The sequence below is a fragment of the Ictalurus punctatus genome, chromosome 17 (assembly GCF_001660625.3).
Source record: "Ictalurus punctatus breed USDA103 chromosome 17, Coco_2.0, whole genome shotgun sequence".
Classification (NCBI taxonomy): domain Eukaryota; kingdom Metazoa; phylum Chordata; class Actinopteri; order Siluriformes; family Ictaluridae; genus Ictalurus; species Ictalurus punctatus.
Window position 1 is genome coordinate 1512456 of NC_030432.2, and position 17734 is coordinate 1530189.

Consider the following 17734-nt stretch of genomic DNA (forward strand, 5'->3'; position numbering starts at 1 on the left):
TGTGCTGGATCAAGTGCTATTTTATAGGTCGATGAATAATGAGTGTGGAAGCCATATTGTTAAATGAAACAAAAGTGATTTAATATGCTGAATAAACCGCTAGCTCTGAAAAAGAATGGGACTAAATACGTTTTTTAAAGCTCTTTAATCGATCACATATTCTGACAGCACGACTTTCTTCAAGAGCCTTATACGTTCATATGGATAATCATTTTCCTTACAGCGTCTGACTTCCTGAGTCATCGCTCGACATTCACACACTCGTCCTACGCGCTGTCATATCTTATTACGACCGAGGATTTACTTACTGCAAAGAAAGAAATCTGTTGAGCGGAACAGTTGTTATGAGGCTTTTCGAGTCCCTCAGCTCCCTTCTCTTTACTTTTTCTCTCCAACACAAACTCCTCACTCCTCCCACACCTCTCTTTCCTTGTTGCTCTGTGTCCACTTCCATATCCGTTCTAATCTTGCACAGTTCGCTGCGTTTTGTTGTGTTTATTGTAGATACAGAAACATGGCTCAGATATGACACTGTGGGATGTTCAGCGGAGCTGCTGGAAGATGAAGGAATGACGGGTCAGTGCGAATTCATTTTACCCTCCATTCTTTTTGGTCTACTTTCTTTATTTCAGAGTTGGAAATATGATGTTGCATATTGAGGCAGCATGGGAATTCGAGGCAGGGAAGCCAATAGATAAGGCAGATTTACACAAATGCAATTGATCAGGCAAGATGTTTTTATTTTCATTGTGATTTATCTCGTTACAGTGGCACTTGTCGAGGTGTGGGATATATTTATTAGGCAGCACGTGAACAGTCAGTTCTCGAAGTTGATGTGTAGGAAGCAGGAAAAATGGGCAAGCATAAGGATCTGAGCGTCTTTGATAAGGGCCAAATTGTGATGGGTAGACAACTGGGACACCCATGACCCTGTTGCCGGTTCACAGTTGTCCTTCCTTGGACCACTTTTGGTAGTTACTAACCACTGCATACCAGGAACATCCCACAAGAGCTGCTCTGACCCAGTCGTCTAGCCATCCCAATTTGGTCCTTGTCAACGTCGCTGAGTTCTTCACGCTTGCCCATTTGTCCTGCTTCCTACACATCAAACTCGAGAACTGACTTGCTCACTTGCTCCCTAATATACAGTATCCCACCCCTTGACAGGTGCCAATGTAATAAGATAATCAATGTTATTCACGTCATCTGTCAGTGGTTTTAATGTTATAGCTAATCAGTGTATATCCATCTCCAAAATTCCCCTGATAAGATCGATAAAACAGAAATCAGCCATGATGATTGACATCTTTAATCTGTGGAATTTGCATGCATTAAATTTATGCTGGATCATAAGACTACCTCTCTATCCAGCTGCTACACTCAAAGAAAACTTTACATGGCTTTCTTTATTAGCGTTTCATGTATTTTTAGCTGCTCATTATTGCTGCACAGAATTAATTAGCGCATCTGCATGCAACGTCGCATTGCTCAGGTAGGAACGAGTGCGCGAAACCTAATGAGATTTCCAGCTGGATTACTTTAATGCCCTGAAGGTACTCCTGAGCCATGATTTAAAAAAAAAAAAATAAAAAAATTCAGGCCCAGAAGGAAATCTTTTTTTTTTTTTTTTTTTTTTTTTTTTTAACCGTGTCACATATTAGCATCAGCCGCTGATGAAATTGTGATGAGTTAGCATACGGGCTCTCACTTGGGTGTTCAGGGAAAGTTTGAATAATGATGTCTGTGTTACCAAATAACAAGACTTGAGGTTTCTTTTCTTTTCCCATGTGCATATTAGAAATTTGCTCATCGTTAAAAGTGATCAAGGGTCTTACTTTTACTCCTTGATCCATGTTAATGGTTTTGTGTTGAAGATTGGTCCTAAATATATTGAAAAATTGGTAAGAATTTAAACAAGCAAAGTTGATTTGGCGGTATTATTTATATATATATATATATATATATATATATATATATATATATATATATATATATATATATATATATATATATATATTATTTATTTATTTATTTATTTATTCAAATGAGTATTTTTCCATGACAGGAATATCAAATACCTTCTTGTAAATTTACTTCGGGGAAAGCAGGGAAAGGTGTTAAATTTGATTAACTAATCATACACTTGAAGACATTTTAATTAGCATTTTTAACACTTATTCTTCTCATAGAATGCCTTGCACAGTATAATAGATTAGCACAATGCTAACATTACGCAGATAGATAATTGGCTTAGCAGACATTATTGTTAGTTATCCAGCAGAATCTAGCCAAGCTTGCTAGCACTACACTATTTGCTAGCTGTTGTGAGGTAAGCTCTTATATTGCGTAATTAGAATGGGCTAGCAAAGAACAAAAAACATGTTAGGTAAACTGTTTCATTCTATCAAAGTGGATCGCTGGCTATGCCATATTAGCCTTCAATTTAAGTAGCCTCTTATATTTTGTAGTTATAACCTGGAGATATCTTTGTTAGCAATATATACTTGTCTATTATATTGCATAACTAGCATGACTATCCTATGACTGTGTAGTTAGGTTTCCAAGCAAGCATTCATTTAACTCTCATGATAACGTCATATGATTCGCGTATGATCAAAATACCTATTCAAATTGACTTTCAAGGCCCAGACACATCTGTGTCTGAGCTAAATCAGAGCATAAGTGAGGAGAACAATGGTTTCCTAAATGTAGCAGTGGCAGGTGGTGATCTTCAGTATGGCTCTCGGTGGACTCTAAATGTGTGGTGATGATCATCAAGCAGTTAAGCTGACTTCCTCAGGCAGATCTGAGGGAATTAGAGTGGGTTTAATGCATGACATACATATTTTATCAGTCTTTTATTTCTTCCTTACATGATTGACAGGCAATAAGGTTTCATTTCATTCCTTCATGCACTTGACTCTGGCCCCAGGTTGAATTTTGGATGGTCGCTGGTTGTGCTGCTGAACTGATGCGTATGAATTTTCCTACAAGTGGGGCCAGTTTTTCTACAAGGTCACCTGATGGTGACAAAGTGGATAATCGTGATGGCGGTCATGGAAAGAGTTATTTTCTTGTGTGTGGCAGCTTGATTCCAGATAGTCCTCATTCATATATAGTAAATTTCATAGCAAGCTTAAGGGTCTAAACATTATTTTAATAACCATTTTGCTGACTGATACGACCCAGGGTTGGGCTATAATGAAATACATGTAATGGTGTTATGACCAAAGTCGTCATGTGCATTTTGCTGAGGCCTCATTGATGGAAAGATGGTTGTCTCTCTTGCAGGTTCTCCTATTTCAAGGTAGAATCTGTGCAGGTCAATCAGAGTGATCTTTGGTTTCTTGGTCACCTCCATGATAAAAGATGTTCTTCCCTAATTGCTCAGTTTAGCTGGACTATTGATGGTTCTAAATTTCCAATAACAACGACGGGGACTATAAAGCAGCAGAAATGTTCCCCAGATCTGTGCCTCAAGACAATCATGTCTCACTTCCTTTCCCTTTATTACTTGTTTTTTTTTTTAATGATACTATATGGCCAAAAGTTTGTGGACCCCTGACCATCAAACCCATATGTGGTTCTTCACACACAACTGTATACAATTGTATAGAATGTCTTTGTTTCCTGTAGTGTTATAATTTCCCTTCACTGGAACTAAGAGGCCAAACCTGCTCCATCATGACAACGCTGCTGTGCACAAAGCGAGCTCCATGAAGACATGGTGTGTTAATGTTGGAGTGGAAGAAATCGAGTGTCCTGCACAGAACCCTGATCTCAACCCCACTGAACACCTTTGGAATGAACTGGAACACAGACTGCACCCCAGGCCTCCTCACCTAACATCAGTACCTGACCTCACTAATGCTCTTATAGCTAAACGAACACAAATCCCCACAGCCACGCCCCAAAATCTAGTGGAAAGCTTATTATAACAGCAAAGGTGGACTAAATCTGGAAATCTAGGATGTTCAAAAAGCACATATGAGTGCTAGGGTCAGGCGTCCACAAACCTCTGGCCATATATGTACATGTAAATCAGATGACTTAGTTAAAGTCTATATTTTTTAGATACAGTTGATTTGTCTTTATTTTTCAGTAAAGTAGTTTTGATGAATAAGTAACAGTGACTTAGTAAAATGACTTTTTGACCCTGCTCTACTTTTTGAATACCTCTCAAAGTTAATATTTTCCATTACACTGGACTCAACCTGCTAGGAAACAAAACAAAACAAAAAACGATGACTTAAAAATCAGTAATTAGCATATAGCTCATTTTCATTCTCTCTCTTTACACAGCTTAATCACCGTGCTGTTAGTGAAAATTAAATTAGTTTCAGAGCGGATGGTTGTAAATGGCACAAACAGAAACATAATAATCTCATCTGTACAGCTTGCCTTACACTCAATATGATCACACTGCCATTTTTCAGCCTTCTGAACCCATTCAAGTCCTGAAGAAGGCGTAATTGCCCAGTTTCTGGATTTACAGAATGTGTCCCTGAGTCATAGAACACAAACACTCAGGATGAAGTGCTGATGGAAGGAGGTGCTGGTGAAGTTTGTTAGTTAAGATGTTCAGTGTATGGTGTGTTCATTCTGTCTCAGACACATTCACAACAGAAAAGCTTTCAGACCCACAAACAAAGCATTTCGATCCGATAAAGGACAAGGTCTCATGGAAACTGCCAATGGGAGTAAAGATGGTGGTACATTTCTTGTTTTCTTTTCCCACACTGTAAAATATTGTCCCTGTTGTATGGTTCCTATTAGATGTTCATTCCTAGTTGTGATCCCTGAACCAACCTGTGGTACTAAATCAGTGCCGAACCTAGTAGATTTATAAACAGTGCACATTACACAGGTGCAACTATATCTCCAGACTATTCATTTTTTAACAGGAGAACATCTTGTTGGTCAGATGTTTGGTTTGAATACATTCTGTAAGTCAAGAAATGGTCACCAACATATAGTGATTCGGGCTAAAATTCACTGCCGGAGTAGACACAGCATTAACCAAAATTTCACTGTCTGCGCCATTACATCAGTTCTTGAAAAGCCTTTAAAATGTTTCACAGGGTGATCATTAGTAATAGAAATCAAACACAATGCGTAGGTAAAACATATGAGATATCTGCTATGCACAGCTGTATGTTTCTGTTAACGGCTTAATAAAGTTGAGATATTTGTAATTGACGCTAGACACTCAATGCTGAGTAATTTCTGTACTTGATTCTGAAATAAGACTTAAATACATCTACTAGGACAATGGGCAGTAATTATTTCTCAATTATGTAGTAACACTTGATGGTCATTCAGTTACATCATGTGCAGCAGTGGAAAAAATTAGACCTTGGTTTGATTATTAACTCCAGTTTCTCTTTTGAAGCTCATGTAGATAATATTAATAGGATAGTCTCTTTTTTTTCATCTCCGAAAGCTAAGCTAAGCTAAAAATATATATAATGTTTTTTATGCTTTTGGTACGTCTAGGTTGGGACTATTGTAACTGTCTGGATGGTCCTATAGATAGATGTATGGCCATTTGTGACGGGTTAATACATCAAAACTTTAGATAAAAATGTATGTCTTCAGGTGGCCGGTGGTCCAGTAGGTAGTGCTGCTGTCTCACACCTCCAGGCTCTCCTGATTTGATCCTGAGCTCCGGGTAGAGTTTGATATGTTCTACCCATGTCCGTGTGGGTTTCCTCCAGGTTCTCTGCTTTCCTTCCACCACCCAAAAACAAGCCAGTAGACGAACTGTCTACATGAAATTGACCCTAGGTGTAAACGAGTGTGTGTGTATTTGGTGTCCTGCAATGGACTGGCATCTCATCCAGGCTGAATTTCCTCCTCATGTCTAGGGTTATGATCAAGAGATTAATGAAGATGAATGAACGTATGTATGCCCTCACTTTCCCAAATCTATGTTATGGGGACATTCTTCTTTGTCTGTCATTACACCCTTGAGCTGATGGCATGTTTCCCTCGACCTCATTTCCCCCTAAGATTATCGCTTATTCTGTATTTAGTCTGTGTCCCAAATCACACATAGCTGTACTAAATCGTATTCAGAGTGGTGTACAATATGGAAAGCAACCACAGTCTCAGACAAATTGCTATTTTGGATGTAATGTATCTCTAGACAGTATATTTTCACCATGACCTCTCATATACATACTTATAAATACAAATGCGATATGAAGGGAAGGTTTGAATTCTCAGCTGTTGTTGCTTGTAAAAGTAGTTTCAGGCCTCAGAGATGCTCTTTGTCATCTGAGAATAGGTAGAAAAAATAAGTGGTGGCACTACATTGCTGCTTTGTCATGAATCATTACCCATGCAGGATCGGGGGTGGGGGTGGGGGTTAGGAGACGGGATACAGCAGATGCAATGAGTGAGAAAAGCTGTTTCCTAATCAGGTGGAACAGCAGTGCGTCCTCTTATACCACCTGCCAAACAACACAAGAACAAACAAACCATGACTGCTATCTTTGTAGGCTCGTCATGTGAGTTCTTCAGATATCTTTTCTTGTTTAATTCATCATTACCAAGAGAGGTCCTGATAATGCTTTGGAAACTTTTTGACTCCAGTCTTTTAGTCGAGTACCTTCCATTTCTGGCCAGTATGTGCTCAATGGTTCCTTTGTAGAACATCAACAAAGTCTGATGTGAGTTTCACTGGAACACACAAGATCACGAGAGGTTACGAAGTGATATGAAAATTAGCACCTCCAAATCCGAGGCCATGGTACTCTCGCGCGAAAGACTGGGATGTTTCCTAGAGGTGCCCTTGGTCAAATAGTTTAAGTATCTTGGGATTTTATTCACAAGTGTAGGAGATGAGATTGACAAACAGATTGGTGTTACAGTTGCTGTACTGGTCTGTGGTGGTTAAGCAGGAACTCAGATTGCATACTAAGCTCTTTGGGCAATCTACATCCCTCTCGTTATCTATGATCACAAGCTTTAGGTAGTGATTGAAAGAATAATGTAGAGAACAAGAGAGATGGGAAGGTGATAGGGTGAGGAACTCAACAATCTTGGAAATCCTAGGAGTAGAGCCACTGCTCCTCCAAATCAAAAGGAGCCAGTTGAGGTATTTGGTGAACGTTACAAGGATGCCCCCTGGTTGACTTGCAGTAGAGCTGTATCACAGGTATTTCTCACTGGATGGAGACCACTGGGCAAATCAAGGATGGCTTGGGAATGTCCCAGAAGGTGCTGGAATATGTGCCCAGGGATAGAGACGTTTGTATTGACCTTCTCAGCTTATTGCTACCGTGACCCTCACCAGGAAAATGAAAAGATAATGAATGAATGCACTAGCCATGCCTTTCACCAGATCCTTGCAAGTTCTTAAAAATTTCAAAGTGATCATGATGGAATCTCCATGTTGCCAAAATGGCTGTCTTAAACGTCCTCCAGGAAAGTGCTGCTGAGTTTTCCTCAAAAGAGTGGAGGTGCGTAGTGTCCGTGCGCCTCTTTTCTAAAACTAAGCAAGCAATCGAAAGAAAAAGGAAACCGTGTCTGCACAAAACGATCAAGATTTAGGTCCCAGATGCATATAAATAGCGCTCAGTTGGTGGAAATGATACAAACAGAGAGACATTTCCGAATGTAATAATCTGCACCATTAGATAAAATGAGGGAATGTTGATGCAGGCCATCTTACATCCACTTTAGTCAGAGCCATTTGTGCATCTCATATCGCTCGCACATTAATGGAGTAATAATGCTCTGAATTAAGCAAATTTGAAAAGCAAATTTATTCCCTGAACGTCCCCTTTCTGCAAAGCGGGTGCAGTCGATGGCACCGAATATTTTTGGAAAGCCCACAATTGCCTTTTGATGTTGGCTTGTTCAGCCTGAGTGGAAAGAGACCTGGTGAATATTGGTGACATCCTAATTGCAACATGTTGTGCGGCTGGAACGATGAGACTTATAAAAAGATAGCGGCGAGGCAGTTCCTGTTTCCTGCTGCTGAAAAAATACAGGAAATTGAATTGCTCTGAACCACAATCGGAAATGGTTCATATCATGCCTTTCACTGTTCTTATAAACACAATGTGCGCTACACAAACAAGTCCACTGTCTGTTGTTCTGCAACACCAGTACACTGTTTTAGCAGTACACTCATTGAGTATCGAGTTACTCCACAAACTTGATTTATTTATCTACTAATCTCCATGGCACAACCAATTTATTTTAGAGTGACGTGAAAGCCAGAGAGTTTGACCATTTTATTCTTGGCAAAGATGTACTTTTCGCTGGATCTGATCTATCTTTGCTTGTCTCCCTTCCTTTCAGGCTTACACCATTTCTTATATACTCTTTTCCTAACAGGTTTTTGTCTAAAAGTGCCTACTTCCCACCATTTATTGCCAACATCACAGAGTGCTTGAGTATCTACTGCATCCTGGATTGCATCTTCTCACACATTCACATATCTTGGGAGGCAGACTGAGTGATTTCACACCTTTTTTATTTATTTATTTATTTTTTTCTTAAGCAACATGCTCGTTACTGGATTCTTTTTTAAATTATAGTATTTTTCTTTGTCACCTTTCAAAGAGTCCGTGTCCTTCTTTTTTGGTTAATTTTATTTTTTTATTTTTTTTTTGTTTAAATTAATTGCAGTGAAGTTCAGTCATTAGTTTTAAACGCTTCACAGAGTCGCTCTCACGTTGATGTTTCTGCTTGAATGATTTTGTCAGATTTCCAAACGATATAAATAAACTCTCAATCCTCTCTTTTTTTTCTTCTTCTTCTTCTTCTTCTTCTTCAAATGATTTTTTTTTTCCGTCCATGGCTATGTTTTACAGTACTCATGTTCCTCCGCTCTTATTCCTTCTCTCTCTGTTTCTGTTTAAATGCACGAGGCTTCGCCGGGTCACGCTGCGACAGCAGCACAAAGCAGCGTTGACTGTTCACTCTCTGAAAAGCCATGAAATGACCCGTTTCTATCTTTTCTTTTCTCTACTTTAGGAGAGGAGATGGAATATTCCAATGGCCTCTTCCTCGCACTGCAATAACACGTCGCTGTTCAATTTTTACATCTGTGTCTATGCCACATGCGGTCAACGTTTCTTTTTTTGAGGGGGTAAAATCATTCCAGTTTGGCTTGACAGCTAGCTGAGCACTTATCTGAGCATGACAGAGTGTTGATCAGTACTGTAATGATTGTGCATTGCGGTGACTGAGATATCAGATAAAAGCAGGGCCTAGAAATCTGAGCCTGTGAACGAGAACTATGTTTCTTTCAACCTGAGAACAAATACAGGATTTTACCAAGTCATTTTTTCCATGTCATAAGTATAGGAGAATTGATCTAATATTTATCTAAATAAAATAATATTGATATATGATTTTAAAAAAAATCTATTTATAGTCCAATTTAAGGGTGTGGATGTCTGTAGAATTGAGATTACCACATGTGAAATACATAAATAAAATAAAATAAAAATCAAGTGACCAATGCCAATGCTTTGGATTCAATGGTAGACTGATTAGATTGAAGACAGGATGTTAGTGAGGGACTGCTTGTCTATGATCACACATCATGCACCACTGTGACTGGAAACACACTGGAAGGTCTTGCTCTGTGTTTTTTTGTTTGTTTTTTTGTTTGTTTGTTTTTTGCTTACTCTATCACTCTGTTGCATCACAATATGTTAGGAATAGGTGTCATTCTTAGATACATCTGAAGCAGTTCCAAATAAAGCTCCAGTTAGCCTGACTCCGTCATTCGTGGCTTGGAGAAGACTCTGACCCAGTGGTGTCTGTTCCATTTCACGTTTCCTTTCTAGAGAACCCAGGGAGCGAGGGCCAAACCCATCAGAGCGTGGAGGAATATAATTTCTGCCGTAAGAAGCTTACAGCAGTGCTCCCTTTCGAAAACCTGGTAGCTCTGCTAACTTGTGACAGATGGCAGGTCAGCGTATGAGATACGAACCTGCATTTAATTGGAAGGCTTGATTGCAGTTATGTAACAGACGTACACGAGGATGAGAGCAGCGAGCCAAAAATGGCCAATTATTTTTGACATTCCAATAAAGTAAACTTTGCGATTGGCTTTCACCAGATGATCACTAAACACAAAATATGGAGTGGGATGTGAAAATCTGTGTACACAACCAAGAACTGGTTTTATTCCGTGAGCAATAAAAAACTGAATTTGCTTTTTTTAATGTATTTATTTATTTATTTAGTATATTTCTTTTTAAAAAACAACAACAACAACATAATTTAAATATCAGGCTAATCCACTTTTAACCTGCATGAGAAAGCTTTGTGAGAAATACCTGAAGATGCTGTAGTTTCTTTTTATCGGTTTTTGTGACGGCGCATACTTCAATTCAATTCAATTGTGTAAAACTATTACAATATATTCCTAATAACTGTTATGGCTTAGGTCCATATTTAGAGTCAAGTTCAGAAGTTATGTCAGTATATATTCAGGGAAAGTTCTGTGTATTCAGAGTTGAGTTATGCAGCCGCTTAGGTTTTTCTCGGCTCCCATTTAAATGATTAAAATCACTTGTGTATCGTTAACGACTAGCAGGTTTCCAGAATGTTTTTTGTGAATCAAAGCCTCAGAGATGGGGGTATACAAAATCCTTTAAATACAAGGACTTGAAAACAATCAGGATGTAATTTTATGGCCTGCTTTGGCCACGAACCCCATTTCCCACAACACACCACTGCAACTCAACATGTCCAAAATACAATTAGACGATTCACTCACTCATTCTTCTTCCCCAGACTGACATTAACATGCGTCTCAGCACACCATAAATAACCCGGTCTTTCACTCACACATCGCAACGCCTCATCCTAGCATTCATAGTGCCTATACCAAGCCTTTTGTTTTGCTCACATGTTTGCATTCAATTTATTGACTTTGTTTCTGTTGTTACTTTACTTATTGGAACAACTCTAAATACGACCCTTAATGACTTACATGATATTGACTCAATTAAGATGGTCCTCTATGGATTATTCCTACCATCCCATCTGCTTTAATCAATAAGGCCAGGCTGTGTTGACTTTTATTAGTGAAAGATATTGAAAATGAAATCCGTGTTAGATTTTCCTGTCTGGTAAAATAGAAACAGGGACTCGTACTTTCATACCCCAGTGTAATAAAAATAAAAAAAAAGGCTGCCATTTCTGATAAACACTCTGCCTGATTAAACCCTGCAACAAGCTTTTAAAGTATGGCCGCAAATGTGGGATTATTAGATATTATAATAAGCTCGTAAGTAGGAATTGGTGCGACGGAGACAGTAATTCAATTCACCAGATAAAAGCATGTTCAAGTTGAAAATTCAAGGAGCAGCCAGTAAATGTCAATTTAGGGCGAGATAACGATGTCTGGATGCTTATTAAATTTCCACGAAGCCCGGAAGAATAAAGAAGGCTGCTCGTTAGCTTGTGAAAAGGCATGTCTTGTGCTAGGATTAGATTTATGGTGTTAAATCAAGCAAGCCTTTGCCATTTGCGATGAAGTATGTCCTGGATGTGTTCGTGTGGGTGGCTCGACAGAATGGTTGAGTGCTTGTCAAGATGTTAGCCACCTTTCTCTTGGGGATCGGTTTGGCTCCAATTACCGCTATTAGCTTTACTTCCGTCTTTATATCTTGGACAGAGTGGTTATTGACAGTTGTGTTTCTACATATGAATTGTTTCTCCACTTCGCACATATGTACAGAGGCTGTGATCAAAGTGCAGGGTTGGTTTATTGGATATCCTTAGATCCAAATCCATTCTGAATTCATAGGGACTTCGTGGGTCTCCATGGAAACTTCATGCACACGCATGGGATTCCCTTTGAGCTTCAATAGAGTATTCATGGGAAATCATGGGGTATAAGTTAAACTGTATAAACATTCATATGAATTTCCTTTGGCCTGCTATGGAAGATAGCTAAAGCTCAGAATGCCTGTAGAACTCATGCCATAAAAGTTCCCATAAAAACCCATTAAATCCACCAGTTAAATTCTCAACATATGAGAATCATATTAACGGACTGCATAACATAGCAGCATGTAAAAAATATTTCACGTGAATGACTAAACCCTTGAAATCCAGTATGAGCCACAGAAATCAGACTGTGTTCCAATGGGTAACGCTTAAAAATCCAATTAGATTGTAAGATTGTAAGGCATTTTGCCTCACAGCTCAAAGGTCCAGGTTTGAGCCTTAGCTTGCGTTTCTGTCTGTTTGGAGTTTCACATTTTCTCTCCGTGTTTGTGTGGGTTTCCTCTGGGTACTACAGTTTCCTCTTGGGCTAAACCGCCCCATGTGTGAATACAGTACGTGTCTGCATGCTGTCTTACTGGTGTACCATCTGAGGGGAATTCTTCAACCCTGCCTCCAGGGTTCCAGCAGTTGGCTTCGGATCCACTGCGACCCAGACCAGGATAAAGCCCTTACTGGAGATGAATGAGTGAATAATTAAAGAAATCAATACTAAGAATAATAATGTGCAGTGTGCGGGATGCATGTTTACCTCGCACCTCTGGGATTGAGAGCTCGGATATCCGTTTCCACCCTGTTTGTGGAGTCTGCATGTTCTCCCCATGCTTTCGGGGTTTCCTCCAGGTACTCCGGTTTCCTCCGCAGTCCAGTGTTGTAGGCTGATTGGCATTTCAAAATTGTCCGTAGTGTACAAATGTGTGTGTGATGGGTTGGGACCCCGTCCAGGGTGTAACTCAGCTTGTGCCCCAAGCTCTCCCACAACCCTGTGTAGGATAAGCGGGATGGAAAATGGATGGATAGATATGCAGTGCAAGATCTATAATAGGAATCCCATTGGAATTTTCCAAAATGTCTTGCTCATGGGCACAAGAGCAGAAGAACAACAAAAAAAGATGGAACTTGCATGCACCAGTAATGAGATTTGGGCTTTTGGTGAAGGGTAGAGCCATAACCATAACCATGAATGTCCTAGAGCTATACAAACAACATAGGGAAATACTGAACAGCAAATTCTGAATTTATAAAGGGATTTTCTTATTTATTTATTTTTGTATATAACTAGGTCTGCAACAACTAACCGATAATAATCAATAATTAAAATCATGAACGACGAATTTCATTATCAATTAGTCGGGTCTGTGACGTCACTGTGGAGAACCCTCGTCAGTGATGTCACTTCCCGACACTGATAAACGCATTTCTGTGAATAAAACCCATCTGAGAAACAGCGGAGGTCACAGAGTGAGCTGCTGCGGGAAAAGTGCAGGATCCCGGTCGTCCAAAACATGAGAATGTTCTATATTAAGCGCTTTAAACAAACCGGTAAGTGTGTTAACGAGGCTCGTCGTGTCGGACGCTGCGACAGATGCGAGTGCTGTTTAATGTGTTCCAGACATGTTTTCTTCAGCGCAGAAATTACACTTTGACGTCTATATCCTTATCTGTAAATGTCAGAAATTCACGCCAGTATTTCCATTTTACTTTACATAAAGTCTCGTCCTGACAGCGAGCGAGTCTCCGTTAAGCTTCACCGAATAAGCAAGAGTCCACGCGTGATAGAAAGGAAGCGCAAGAACTCTGACTAAAATATACATTCTGATCAAATATGTTGCTCGATGCTATATTTAGCGATATTTATAAAGTACAGTAATTGTTTTTTTTTTTTTAATGAGAGCAGTAACTGTAATGGAGTTATAACATGTCATTGCATATAAATGTAAGAAGTGTCGTACATTTACAGAGTAAAGTAACGTTAGTGTGTTCAGATGAGTGAATGTGTGTTACTGAAGAACATTCAGCCTCTTACCACTTACCACTTAGTCTGTGCTTTTGTTTTGGGTTTTTTTTTTTTTTTTTTTTTAGCATTTTTAATATAGTGATTTAACTTTTGCTTTAAAGCTTGTGGACAATCAGTTTTTGTTTTTTTTTTTTTCAAAATATAATGTTAATATTTTTTAAAAATCCTTTGCACAATGTATAGCATAGACCACACAGATACATTATAAACCTTTTTCATAGCCTTCAATTTGCACAATGTTTTTTTTTTTTTTTTTTAAAGAAAGTACAGAAAATAAAAAATTGGCCATTTAGTCCAACTAATCGATTAATTGAAGAAATAAACGACAGATTAACCGTTTAACAAAATAATCGTGAGTTGCAGCCCTATATATAACAACGTTTGATGGAAGCTGGGCTCAGAGAGCAAATCAACTTTTATATTATGCTTCGGGTTTCACTGAAAGTCAAAGGCTTAATTTAAGTAGCAGAACCTTTCCATCGCTGGTGCAGAACCTAAACCCCTCAGGCCCTATTTATTTATTTATCTATTTATTTCCTCTGCATTTTTTGGCTTCCTGTCAACATAAAAGCGCAGTTTGGGGTCACTAAAAATGAAGATTTTTTTATTTTTTATTATTATTTTTTTTTAAAGCTCTCCAAGGTGGAAGCATTATTCTCAAGGCTTTACACTGATGTAAAAGTTTACATCATGCATTTGCCTCCTAATGGGCTGGTCTGCCTTTGTGAACATTTTCAAATAGCTTTTTCCCTTTCGTATGACAAAAAACACGACTCTTCATGTGAATGGAGATATTTTTCACAAACACTCTCTAAACATTGTGGAAAGGAATTCCTCTATGGGTAAAAAGTATGTTTTTAAAAACATCTGAATAAATGTGGATGGGACCTGAGTCATGATCTGAAAAGCGAGACTAGCTAAACACTCATGCTTGACTAGAGAGCACGGCCACTTTTGCTCATGGATGGCTGTCGCCACCGCTAGGCTTTGAACTCGCGATCTGTGGACGATAGTTTTCTGTTGTTCCACTCAGGAGCCCGACTTGCTAAACCTGTGTGAAAATTTCAGAACTTTTGAAACACTTAGAGAATAGAGGCAATCTGAAGATTGGCGTGGTTGATGGTGGATTCTGAGAAGCACCGTAATACGACGTTAATAAGGTTAACGTTCTGGATGTTGAGTTCATTGCACAATTCTGTGTGAAAAATGTCTTCCTGTTGAAATTGAGAAGTCATTTCTTCCTTGTTTGCAGCGCTCCTTCTCCATTTTTGGTCGATCAGCAGTTAAGACGTGATAAACACTGTGCTCCAATTAGTTCCCAATCTGCCTGTAAAATAAAGGCGATGTGCAGAATCCCACTGAGTTCATTACCAAAGCCGCTGAGACCAACAGGATGACGCAAATGTTCTTAAGCATGTTGATTAACAATAAGCCATGGTTAATAAACACTGTGATCATCATCACTACCAGTTGAATGTTATTCTTATTTTTTTTTTTTATTTATTATTCTCTGCTATTTTAGAATAAATATTTTAGGTTCGTCATCAGTGAATGAGTTGTTACTATGGAAATGTGCCACTGTCAGAGCTGCTGTTAAAGGAAATTAATCAGTTGTCGGTAATGAATTCAGACTTTTGGCTTGCACTACATAGGCATCTGACTCAACCCATGGTATTACATGTTATCTTGTGCTAATAGATACCTATTAACTGACATATGTTCAAATACAGCTGCAGTAATGATCATGCAGTAATGATTCTGGGTTTGTAATTGTGTCCTTATTCACGTCTAAGAGAGTTAAGTAATGGCTGTCGATAAATCACGGCTGTCATTTCTCAATGTCAAAAAACAGCCTGTTCTAACCAGATTCATTAATTGCTGGGTAATGGGTTGGATAGATATGGTGGAATTAAAGTGCTTGATAAGTCACATTATTTCAAGTTCACTAATGAACAGCGGCCTTGTAATTACATGGTTCCATTCGGGGAACCGGTGCCGTGAACAGGCTGCTCGATTTGTAATGGATCAGTAAATGGGGAAAAGTGGATGAAATAAATATTAGCTTATAATAGTGTGCTGACGCATTCAACATCCAACTGTTGTTAATTTATTTTTGTCATATCTATGTTCAGAGATGTCAACACGGTGCTAACTGAATTCATCAACTCCTGGATTGTGTTCATTTACCAATTTGGTATCAAATTTCTGAATGAAATAATGATCTTTAATCTGAGAGTTAGACATTGTTTTCTTGTCACTGTTTGTAAGACAAAGTTACAAAATTGGTTAATTGGTTAATAATGTTGGAAATGGCGTTATGAAAGACCATCTCCAGTCGTATAAATGAAAGCCAATGAGGACAATGTTCGATGATCGATCAAACGATTGGCTGAATTGGCTAGACTCTTGCTTAAGCTTTTATACAGGGCTTGTAGCATATCCAGATTACCACAGCATAAAGTAGTCTAGCTCTTTGTCTTTTGCAATTAGTATAATAAAATGTACATAGTCAGTAGTTTTAGATTGCATGGTCTGGCAGTTACTTGTAGAAGAAGTAAGTTTTGGTCATTTGGTAAGCAGCGGTCCAGAAAAGAGCTTGTGCCAGATAGTTTGAGTTTGAGTCTGGAAATGGAGCTACTGTTGTGACACCTCTATGGTTTCGCCTTGGGGCAAGAAATAGATGAAGGAAATGTTTTTTTACAGCTTGTCGAAATCCTTTTGTTTTCATCTGTTGTCACTGGGAATTTTTATTTTCGCTCAGAGAACATGGGGAGCGCTTCTGCATGTTAAGTGACGTAGAAAGCTGGATCAGATACACACTACACTCACAGCTCCATGAACAGAACAGTCTATTTATATACATGCCTATGTTGCCTATATATAGTTTGTGTGTGTGTGTTTTTTTTTGTTTTGTTTTGTTTTTTACAGAGCAGGTTTCCTAGCATGGACCAACCAAATGTCCACACACAGTCAAAACTGTCAGATATTCGTATGATTGTGGGGAACGTAAATCACCTAAATCAAACCAGAACAAATGTTTTTGCTCATTTAGCTTGCTTTTTTTTTTCTTTTTCTTTGTAAAATCAATCAACAAACAAACAAATTAACAAATAAATAAAATGAATTGTTTTACTAGGATCAAGTGATGTGCCAGGATTTCTGCCTCTTTTCAGTGAGTCGAATAATTTGTTTCAACTCACCAATAAGAGTCAATTACTTTGATTCCCAAATAACTCCTTGCCATTTGATTCAACTCACTAATAAGTCTTATTCTTTTGATTTCCAAATGACTCACTGCCTTTTAATTCAACTCACCAATAAGAGTCTATTCTTTTGATTCCCAGATGACTCATTGCCTTTTAATTCAACTCACCAATAAGAGCCTATGCTTTTGATTCCCAGATGACTCCTTGCTATCTGACTCAACTTGCCATTTGATTCAACTCACCGATTTCTTTCTCTCATGATAACTGAGCACCTCCTATTGTACAGTACAGTATAGTACACATTTCTTATACACACACATCTGAGAGTCGAGCACATGAATCACCATCCACGTGAACATTTCCAAGGAATCATTTAAGCCGTTACTGATAAATGAATACGGAACGAATGAATCAGAAAGAACTGACTCAGAGAGCCGACTCGTTCACAAGTGATTCAGAAGACACTACATTTGACACTATCCTATTGTTATGAGGACATTTATGGTTTTGCTTTTTTCTCAGTTGCTATGATGATATGATATATTTCTCCACACTAAAGTACACTAGTACATATCTAGCAAAATACACCAATTACACAAATGCACAAGAATTAAATTCCACTTATTGTAGAACATTTTTTAATTAAGTAAAACAAATATTGGTCTCAAAACTACAGCCTTGTCATATTGGTTATTAAATAATACATTCCGCTATGTTCAGAAGGAAAATGGCACATCAACTTTTA

The 17734-nt window shown here is 38.5% G+C and overlaps 1 protein-coding gene across 1 annotated transcript in view; it reads left to right on the forward strand.

Moving 5' to 3' along the window:
* The first annotated feature begins 376 nt into the window (after positions 1–376).
* The window catches only part of lsamp (limbic system associated membrane protein), a 241228-nt gene continuing 223870 nt past the window's right edge, over positions 377–17734 (forward strand). Inside the window, exon 1 of the mRNA XM_047161572.2 lies at positions 377–576. Within this exon, the coding sequence (XP_047017528.2) occupies positions 570–576 (7 nt within the window). The 5' untranslated portion in view covers positions 377–569. The remainder of the gene's footprint in view (positions 577–17734) is intronic.